This window comes from Protomyctophum parallelum (genome assembly GCF_964188405.1).
Source record: "Protomyctophum parallelum genome assembly, chromosome: 16".
Lineage (NCBI taxonomy): Eukaryota > Metazoa > Chordata > Actinopteri > Myctophiformes > Myctophidae > Protomyctophum > Protomyctophum parallelum.
Window position 1 is genome coordinate 42001072 of NC_139711.1, and position 11154 is coordinate 42012225.

The 11154-nt window shown below is 43.3% G+C and overlaps 1 protein-coding gene across 1 annotated transcript in view; it reads right to left on the reverse strand.

Annotated features, from left to right (window-relative positions):
* The window catches only part of ccdc142 (coiled-coil domain containing 142), a 28727-nt gene extending 22729 nt beyond the window's left edge, over positions 1-5998 (reverse strand). Inside the window, exons 1-6 of the mRNA XM_083786353.1 lie at positions 5812-5998; positions 4765-4902; positions 3909-3949; positions 3773-3818; positions 1560-1825; positions 917-1129 (exon numbers count right to left, since the gene is read on the reverse strand). Of these exons, the coding sequence (XP_083642479.1) occupies positions 917-1129; positions 1560-1825; positions 3773-3818; positions 3909-3949; positions 4765-4864 (666 nt within the window). The 5' untranslated portion in view covers positions 4865-4902; positions 5812-5998. The remainder of the gene's footprint in view (positions 1-916; positions 1130-1559; positions 1826-3772; positions 3819-3908; positions 3950-4764; positions 4903-5811) is intronic.
* Positions 5999-11154: the final 5156 nt, after the last annotated feature.

An 11154-nucleotide genomic window follows, 5' to 3' on the forward strand; every position in this document is an offset into this window, starting at 1 on the left:
GTACATCTCTGTCACATTACAAATCAGTGTTACCGGCCAGGGCCGGGCCTAGCGGTCCGGGCACTTGGGCTGGTGATCCAGCCTGACAAGACAGTATGTCGCGGGTTCGAGTCCCGATCCCGACGACCTTTGCTGCAGCATGTCACCCCTATCAAAATGACCTTTGCTGCATGTCACCCCTATCAAAATGACCGTTGCTGCATGTCACCCCTATCAAAATGACCTTTGCTGCATGTCACCCCTATCAAAAAGACCTTTGCTGCATGTCACCCCTATCAAAATGACCTTTGCTGCATGTCACCCCTATCAAAAAGACCTTTGCTGCATGTCACCCCTATCAAAAAGAAATCAGTGTTTCCCCTATAAGCATGGTGAATCAATAGGCAAAAAAAGTCAAATAACCGCAAAAGACAGCAAACCCCTCCCTGGGTTCGTTTCCCGCTGGGGACGCTATGAGTGCTGGCGGCGTGTTCCCTCAGTGCCCATACCCGAGGCAGGGTTGGCGAAAGGGCCTTTCTGTGTGGAGTTTGCATGTTGTCCCCGTTTCCCCTAGGGTAGGTACCCTCGCAAAAAACATGCAGTAATTCTGGTCTCAAAACTGCCTCCCCCTGGCCAGCCGGGGCGCCTGATGGAGGGGAAAGGAACTGATTGAAATAACGTGTTCCTTCCACGCACTACGTCCAACCAGGAAAACTCCCCCCCTGTCAGGTGAAAAGAAGCAGCTTGGACTCCTCATGCATTGAAGGAAGCATGAGGTCAGTCCGCTGCCCCCCCCCCCCCAGGTTGGCAGAGGGTGTGTAGAGCCCAGGATCACATTAGATAATTGACACAGGGGTGAAGAATCGGTTACAAAAACAAAAAGAAAGAAATAGTCTGGTAACTGCGTGGATATGTACAGCGTGGTGTTATTGGTTACCTCGTTGTTTGCGGGTCTCTCCAGCAGGCTGTGCAGTGTGGATATGTACAGCCTAGCGGAGCGGACCCTCCTGCCATACTCGTGTACGAACAGCAGCCGAGCGCGCTCTTCCAGCAGCCTCGTCACGGTTCTGTAGCTCCCCCGCATGGTGGGCGAGGAGTGCAACACCACGACGCCACTCCCCTCAGGCTGGGACAGGCCTCTGACGCACACCTGCTGGGACTGATTAGAGTTAACTAAAACTAACTAAATACCCAAAACTCAAAACATTGATTATTGATATAGCGTTTGTTCTGTAACAGAGGGTCTCCCCGTCTCTTTCTGGAGAGACGGGAAATGCAAGTTGGGATACCAGTTTCATCCAATCAGGACTAAGAATTGAGACAGGACACACAAGTGAAATGGGAAGTAAACAGATGGAATGGAATGGAGCACTATAACATTTAAACTAAAAAAGGATGTTCGTGGATAGTACGGAGGTGGAGAGATGGGGAGACCCCTGTTACTGAGCAAACACTCTGATTTAACCCTAATTCCTATCAGAATATAGAGCTTTTGACAAAGAAATAAAACATTTTTGATTATTTTTTTGCAAAACAAAATGCATCACAGTTACGCGGGCACAGTCCCCCAGCCTCCTCACCTGAGGAGAGCTCCCGCGCGCGCCGCTGACCAGCTGCCAGTGAGGCGCCACTCCCAGCATGCCTTGCTGCAGGCGCAGGAGGCGCGCCGAGGACCGGGACACGAGGTTGTGAGCGGCGACGAAGCTCCCCTTCTCCTCGATCTCCTCGTCCTCGTGGTCGTGGCTGCGCGTGCGGAGCAGCCACTTCAGACCAGGGTTGAAGGTGGTCCTGAGGAGCGCCTCCGCGCGCTGCAGGGAGCGAGACAGGGAGCTCTGAGGCCACGACCCTGGAGAGGGTGGGAAGCATTTAGAAAGGTACAATAGAGCACGCACATCCACTCACTAAAAATGTTTCTACATCCTGACAGTTTTCTGAAAAAGCAATGTTTCTATGTCAGTCGTTCTTCGATTTTTCAAAAATAGCAGACCTACAAGCTCGTAGCGCGCCACTCGGTGGCGCGCTATGAGCTTGTAGATCTGCTATTTTTCAATAGCTAAAGCATAACATAATGCTAACACCAAAAGGGGTTTCCGCCCAAAATGGGTTAAAGCTAGGTGCCGGGTTAAAAATAGAAAAAAGGTAAGGACCGCACACTGGAATAAGCTCTAAAGCTTACAAATATTTATTTACAATTTACCCATTATAGTCTGACGTCAATAGAGGGCGCTAAGTCCACTGGTTCATGCATTTGCATTGTAATCCCCATAGGGGGATTTTAGATCGCCTCATATAAGAACTGCGTTTGAAAAATAAACAAATCATCCAGGCCGTTTCACTCATATGGATATGAAGAATCAACTGACTGAGAGAAAAAGCAAATGTTACTGCTGCTGAATTAGTTACATTTTCGCTAGAAACAGACTGTATCATATATGATTGACTGACTGTCGTAAACGATACAAAGACACCACCCTGACACTTTCGCCGAGACAGTATATTACTTCCGTGAACCAGGAGATGAGCGAGGGACGTCAGGACTTCGGTGCTCGACAAGACCTGAGACCAGATTCTAAAAATGTCTTTTCTGACTGTTTTCTATCACAGGTTTCTATATCAGTTGTTGTCTCCACCAGGCCGAAGGCATGTGGGGAGAGTATGTTTTGCACTCCGTCCGTCCGTGTGTCCGTGTGTGTGTCCGTGAACAGCTAATCTCGGCCACCGTTAACCCGGTCGATGCCATATTTTGCACACACACTCCCTGGATGCCAACCATGAACCTCTGCCCCAAACTTTCCAGAACGGCCTGTTATAGCGCCACCAGGAGGCCGCTTTGTGCAAAACAAGTTTTTCAATGCCATATTTTGCACACACACTCCCTGGATGCCAACCATGAACCTCTGCCCCAAACTTTCCAGAACGGCCTGTTATAGCGCCACCAGGAGGCCGCTTTGTGCAAAACACGTTTTTGCACAGTACACCTACAGATTTTGTCCAAACATCACGCAAATTGGTACACAGTCTCTCTAGAGCCATTCAACGAAACGGGTCTTTCAGATTTATCAGACTCCATCCTGATTGGTTAAGATTGGCTTCCAAAGTTCACAGGAGTGCTCAGTTTCAAACAAAATGCTGCAAATCATGAACACATCGCGTGATTTCCGTGAAATTGTGCACCCACATTCCCACTAGGCCGAGGACGAAATGCCACATGAACAATTTCAACTCAGCCTCAAGGTGGCGCTATAACTGGCCGAAAAGTGTTTTTACCTCTAACTGCACGGATCTGTGGATAACCTGGTGGAGACCTGTGCCCGGAAGGGCACTTTTTCTAGTTCTCGAACTATTTAGGCAAAAAAACATGTTTTGTGTCAAAGGAATATCATACATACTTACATAGTGAAAATAGCAGATGTAGAAGTTAAGAACATTGCTTCTAAATGTATGTTACTAGTAGGATATTCAATAGCGTACACACGTTTAATAACATATTTGTATTTTGCAATTCATGATTCAGGTTTTCTTTTAGGATATATCTTTTGAAGTGTCCTTAGAATTAGTGATTTACTGGTGCATCAGGGATTTGTTTCCAGAACGCAATATTCTGACTATGACTTGTTGACTAATGACTAATTTGTAGTTTATAATAGTGAAAATAGAATGGCTTGTAGATCAGCCATTATAACCCACATGCCCACAATAGGGATTTATTATCAATTGAATATTTGTATTAACTTCCAGTCCATTGGTTCGATTAACTGTTAAATTAACCTAATTCTACAGACAAGCAACCTACCATTTGATCCAAGCTCTTCCGCCTCTGTGCAGAAACCCGGTCTCTTCTGCAACAGAAGAAAAAGAACAAAGACCAATTTAACAACCCGAACACTCATCTGCACATATCAGCAGTTCCGTGTCTCAAATACACAAACCTGATGGTCTTCTAACGGCAACACCTCTGGATGCTCACAGTCTGGAAGAGAGACACAGGGACAAACACACAGAGAGATAGAGCGAGTGAGAAAACTGTGGCTGTACGTACAGTATGTGACACAAATGACATATTTCCAAGAGAAAAAGTATTGGCATCACGTTTTTAGACAGAACAGGTGGCAACTAGGCCCCTACATGCTCCGATTTTAGCCATGCACCTCGGTGAGTAAGTAAGCTTTGCCGAGCCATGGGGCTCATAGGGTAGGGTAGGGGCATATCTCCTGTTTCTGTAGCAATTGTTTTCCACAATTGAACCAGTTCAGAGTGTTTCTTCGGAAGATGAATAGGAAGATGAATAGGTTCAGAACCCTAAAAGTTGGTTAGGAACTGGGGAAAAAAGAAGGCTGCCGGGTCCATGAAAGCACATAGGTTTTAGGTTCCAATGGTGAATGTAATGCACAATCTATGTGCTATATAAATGCACCATTTAGCTCTGAACAAAGACCAAATGATTATATTGTCTAATTTCCATGAAATACAGCCTACAGGGGACGGGGAGGGAAGTGAACAATGGATGGACTTGTGTTTGTGTGGACATTAAAAATGTACAGATAGTGGTAGGCAGTGTTTTAAATAAAACTCTCCAACTACTCCCCGTCCTCTTATTAGGAACCCCTGCCCTATACCACTATACCGTCACAATGATCTCATTCTCAATATAGCTAAGGTAGATTGACTTCTTCTTAATTTGACGTCTACACATTTCGTTACAGCACACATGTTGTCTGAGACATTTGAAGTTTTGAACACGTCTGAATGAAGAGCGTGCGTGTGTTTGTTGTGTGTCAATGTCACCTGTGCCCAGGTCAGCGCCCCTGCTGTGTCCTTCGAGTACCATGGCAGCAGAGAAAGGCTCCCTGTGTGTCTCCAGGTTGCTACGGTAACGCTGGGCCATCCCAGAATGAGCAGGACAGCATGGCTGGCATCACAGGACTGTGTGTGTGTGTGTGTGTGTGTGTGGAGCGGACACACATGTTTGATCATAATCAATCATCATCACATTGTTTATCACACAGCTAGGGTTCATGGGACGACTGAAAATTATGTTATGGTTAATATTGTGGCAAAAAAACGTAATTGCCATTAACGATATTGTCGCGATAATCTAAATAATATACTTAAAACTTGAAATGCCACTTTTAGTTAACCACTTGAACACTCCGGCATCCCAATTCTGGGGGGGAATGTTTGCCAAAAATAGTCAATCTGCTATTTTTGGGCATTGAAGAATTGGAATATGTATACATATTAAATTTCCGCTTGCATTGATAGCCTTGAATCAAGACTATCAGACATATTTTTATCGACATTATCTGACTTTCACTTTCTATGCAAATGTCAGAATAGATGATGGTATTTGTCTACTATGGTAGTCTTTCTTGACACAAGGCTATTCTATTCAAGACTCTGTAGGCAGAAACCACTGTAGCTTCACTCTTTTTTATTGTCTCAGTCAGTGATCATTTTGTTAACTTCATATTTAGTCGACTAAGACTAAAACTCTTTGGTTTAATTTTAAATAATTGTTAAAAATCTGCATTACTTAATTTACAAGAAGTCTACACAGTTATAAAATGTAGGAGAATTGTTATTTTGATCAACGTTTCCCTGTTATCTCTAAATGGTACCAACTACATGGAATGGAATTGTGGACAACGTCTTATCCAACAATAACAAAAATATTCTTTAGTTTTTGCGTCCGAGAGGATAAATGTCATCAAAAGGTGGTCCGTGGCTCAAATGCCGAATAGATACTGGACCTTGACACGAAAAAGGTTGAAACCCAGTGATATACACATACACTGCGACGTGATTTTGATCTCAAATCAGAAGAAGGCTTACCTTATCATGATGTGCTGATAAGCCAACAGGCGCTGATCATGTTAATACTGTGCTATAGCATGGAGCATTTTAGCCAACTAAACAACACATGTTTATGCAGTGGTTTATTTTATGTAGCTGTCCAAACTAAAGTAACGTCATATATGCTGATCCACCACCACTAGTCGATGGTGGCATGTTATTACGGGCTGCTTTAAACAGTGTGAGTGTGGTACTGGTTATTGGTTAATCCACTGGTGGTTTAAAATAGCATCGGAGGCTAACTAGCTAACAATAACAGTCCACACGGAGCCGGCCAATCAGCGAACGCGTCCCTTCGTCGTCATGGGAGCAGAGGGCGGGGCGACACGGCAGCCAACGTGCGCCGTGCATGGGGTACTTTTTGTGCCTTTTGGGGAATGCATATTCATAGGGTACTTTTGTGCCTTTTGGGGAATACATATTCATAGGGTACTTTTGTGGCTTTTATGGAATACTTTTCATTGTGCATTAAAAAGGCAGTCCATATGTTTTGATACGGTGCAGAGAATCAGAAATAGGAAATTAATTTTCCTTTCTTTCTTTGTTCCTTCCTTGACATTTAATTATGTTACATTAGATAAAATAAATAAAAATGAACGACTTTAACGTACGCAACACACCCACACACCTGATGTAAATGTACAGAATAGGTGTAAGTTGGCATTAGAACACCTCACAGAACTATACGCTTAATGCGATTGTATACAGTCAAAAAACATGAAGGGGTGGCAGTGGCTCAGGGGGTAGAGTGGCCATTAGAGCAGCCGGAAGACATCCGGTTGCCTTCAGAATAATATAAGGCTATTTAATTAATAATTATTACATTACATAATTAGTATTATTATTACATTACAGTTATTGTAAAGACACACATTATGTTTCTGTGTAAAAATAAGTAATTAAATAACATCAAAAAGTTATCTAAATGGATAAATGCTATTCACTGGAGTGAATATTCTATTATATTCTAAAAACGACTTATAAATCCTAAAGCCTTGTTTATACTTCACTGTGCAACGGTCCTATGCTGGACAATAGCAGATATGCAAACTCACAGCACATCTCATTCAAGACACTGAACTTGCAGATCTGCCATTTTTGAACACACTATAAAGTTAACCATTTATCATGCTGCTCTACGTGGCACTGCATTCTGTGACATTAAACCAAATGGCATTTTCCACTCTATGACACTACTGTTCTACATTTTTGTCTAATAAAATAGGCTATTAATTTAATCAATCAAACTGCATTAACTAACAGAGATACTACTAACCAAGCTATCCATGTCAACATGCTCTATAGGAGTCTCAATAACAGGTATAAGTAACGTTTAATGTTTAGTAATGTTTAATGTAGCAGAAGAGGCCATTCATTGAACAGAGTTTTGCACAATTTTAACATCCCAGATCGATTGAAATATGAATCTACTGTGCTGTGCTACACCATGATATATTAAGAGTACAATAACATTCCATTGTGAATAAAAACCTATTAACCACAGTGTAATGCTAAAGGTTTCATCACAGGGCTGTCTGCTTCATGTAATATCATTAAAAGTGTTGTTGGTGACAGTTATATGAGTTGGAAGCATTAAGACCCATTTTAACCCTCAATGGCTTCCTTTCTGACAAATAACGTTATTGTAAATAAAAAAAAAGATTCACGCGTTCATATGTAGCTATTTTGCATTAGAAGCGGATGGGACCAAGGGACCCGGATGTAACGTAAGAGGACTACAATGACTACAATAGATTCGCGGTTAAATCTCGCGGGCGTGGCCTCACACCGGAAGGAAGTGCCGCCGCCCTCAAATACGGAAGAGACGCGTGGAGGTAGGTTTGGTCAGTGTTTGTTTGGAACGTGCCACGTCACCATCGCGGGTCCGTCTTCGGAGCAAGTAAGTGATTAAATGTTATTTAATACTTAACGCTGTTGTTGTTTGTGTGTTCAAACGTCTATCACTTGAAGTTACTTGTTATGATGTTTATATATGATGTTTGTACGAAACTGTAAAACAGTGTTTCAGTAGCCGAATGGTTAGTGTCGAAGGTTTATAAACAACTATGCCCGGCCTCAATGTTTACTAACCGTCGACAGTACCCACTCGACTACCGAAACACGGCTTTAAAGAGTAGTATTTACATATCTAAACACAACAAGTAACTTCAAAAGTGATAACATGTTTGAGCCACGGACCACCATTTCACATTAATAGACTCTCACAATGGTGGTCAGTGGCTCAAATGGGTCTGAGAGACTAGATGGCCTCAAATGGTGGTCCGTGGCTCAAACGCTGAATAAATAATCGACTAGAGGTGAAAATAGTATTGTTTGGTAGGTAAAAGGACAAACATTCTGTGAAAATTGGCACGAAGCAACAAACATTCTTTGAAATTGGTGGGAAACGATCCCGGGCACTCATGTTAACAAAGCTCAGTCACTAACCACTATGCTACAATCAGCATTATATAATCAAAGGATCAAAAGTAGCAATCTTCTACATTCTCTAATTGTGTAGTTTTTTTGGAAATTAAGCAGATGCTTAACAACAATTGAACTATTGAGAGTGTAAAGATCTACTATTGGGGTCAATTTGGTTACCTAAATTAAATTGCTCTGTATTGTGACAGTAATCATTGCTATAGTGTGTGTTCAGTAACAGTGTTAAATAGCTCTATAGTGTGACAGTAATCATTGCTATAGTGTGTGTTCAGTAACAGTGTTAAATAGCTCTATATTGTGACAGTAATCATTGCTATAGTGTGTGTGTGTTCAGTAACAGTGTTAAATAGCTCTATATTGTGACAGTAATCATTGCTATAGTGTGTGTGTTCAGTAACAGTGTTAAATAGCTCTATATTGTGACAGTAATCATTGCTATAGTGTGTGTTCAGTAACAGTGTTAAATAGCTCTATAGTGTGACAGTAATCATTGCTATAGTGTGTGTTCAGTAACTTGCAACACAGAAGCCAAGTATATGCAGAACACATATACACGCATTTGACATAACACAAACAACAAGACAATTTACATACATAAAGACATGAAGAAAAGAGCAATATCCACCGCTTAGATTATCCTGTGGCTACTACAACTCCTGATTAAACCCTTTTCTATTTATTAAAGAGCTGGAGAGACAGGAATATTCCTGTTACTGAACACACACTATAGCAATTATTACTGTCACAATAACTTTGTACTTTTGCTACTGATATTTGTGTGCAACATTTGAGCTGGTGTCAAGTCACCTTAATTCAAGTGATAGATTATATACAGGGGCATGCCATATGGTCTACCTGCACAGCCTTTGTGATTACTGGTAGATCACGATGTACCTTTTGGGCACCCCTGCAATACAGGATTCCTGTCCAGAATTGTTTTTTATTAAATATAGAGGGTTTAAGTGTAGGGTTTGTCATGTTGGTGTTCTCTATAACTTTTCGTCCTGGGCATGACGTTAAACTGTCCAGTGTAACTCCAAGTTACATGGGGTGGGTATGGTTTGAGAGTTTGTGATGCTCAGTTCTTTTTTTGCGTCTCGGTTCCTCAGGTGGAAGCTGCATAGTTGGGTTTTTGATGGGTTGGGTTTCAAGTGGCTGGTCGTTTGTTTAGATATTGAAAAGGAGGGGGGCGAGCGCGCTACCTTGTGGGAGGCCGTTCTTTTCGGCTTTCCATTTACTCCTCTGGTCATTTAACTGAACATAGAAGCGCCTGTTGTTGAGGAGGCTTTTCCTGACCATTGTGCGGTGTTGGACAGTGTCGTAGGCAGCAGAGAGATCTCTGAATGCTGCTCCAGTTATTTGTTTCCCCTCAAACCCATCCTCAATGTGTTGGGTGAGGTTGAGCTCTGTCCAGCACAGGAGCGGCTGGGACGGAAACCAGCTTGGTCTTTAGTCAGCTTGGTATCTATGAGTGGCAACAAGGCGTTGGAGTAGCAGCTTCTCATATAGCCTTGTAGGTGATGCAGAGGGAAATGGGTCGGTAGCTCTTTGTGGATAATGGGTCTATGCCAGGTTTAGGGATTGCAACCACGTTGGCCTTTTCCCAGACAGAAGGGATGGTTTTCTGTGCTATGCATGTGTTCAGCATCCCCACAAGCCAGGTCTTTGCGTTGGGTCCCAGGTGCTGTAACATTTCTGCCAGTAGGTCATCAATCCCTGCTGCTTTTCCGGGTTTCAACTTTCCCATTGCAGTTTCAAGTTCTTCTAGGTCGAAGGGTTTGGTTTGAGGGCTGGCTGATTGTGGTTGGTCTGATACCACTGTGCGATGGTATTCTCCTGTGGGTCGGTGGCGGTCTTGGTCACAACTGGTGGCCAACAGTTGTAACCAACACCGCCACCGACCCACATAGAATACCATCGCACAGTGGTATCAGACCAACCACAATCAGCCAGCCCTCAAACCAAACCCTTCGACTTAGAAGAACGTGAAACTGCAATGGGAAAGTTGAAACCCGGAAAAGCAGCAGGGATTGATGGCATACTGGCAGAAATGATACAGCACCTGGGACCTATCGCAAGGACCTGGCTTGTGGGGATGCTGAACACATGCATAGCACAGAAAACCATCCCTTCTGTTTGGAAAAAGGCTGGAGTAGTTGCAATCCCTAAACCTGGCAAAGACCCATTATCCCCGAAGAGCTACCGACCCATTTCCCTCCTCTGCATCACCTACAAGCTCTATGAGAGGCACTACAATTTCTGAACAGACTATATTTACATCAATATGTCTGGGTCCCCACCTACTCACTCAGGGTTGACGTGTCACACCTGCAGTGATGGGAGGGGCACCAAAATGTGGTATTTTGATTGTTTAATGGGGGCACTCCCTTAGTATAAAAGTGTATGTTTTGTGTACACATGACCTGATGAAGATCAAATGGATCGAAACGCTGTCAGTATTTCAACAAAGAACGTCTTTCTTATACCTGTGGTGTGCGGGCTCCATCCAATACCTACACCAGTTGTGATGCAACAGAGTTTGCTGTGACCGTTGTGAATTATGGGTGGTGTGGTTTTTGCCAAGACGGTGGATTGTGGCCCATGCCTTCCTGCTGTTATTTGACATGTTGGTGTTCTCTATATCTTTTCGTCCTGGGCATGACGTTAAACTGTTCCGTTCGAGAGGACCAGCGACCCTCGAATGTAAACGGCCACGAAAGGAAATTATGTGTGTGTGAGGTGTTCTCTATAGGTTGGGTTTCAGGTGGTTGTATTGTAGTAGCTTGACATTTCTTGGAGGGCACTTTCAAGGACAGACTCAATCTTCTGGAAGTCTGCTTGTTGGGTCGTAATGCAGAGGTTGTCGGCGTAGATGAA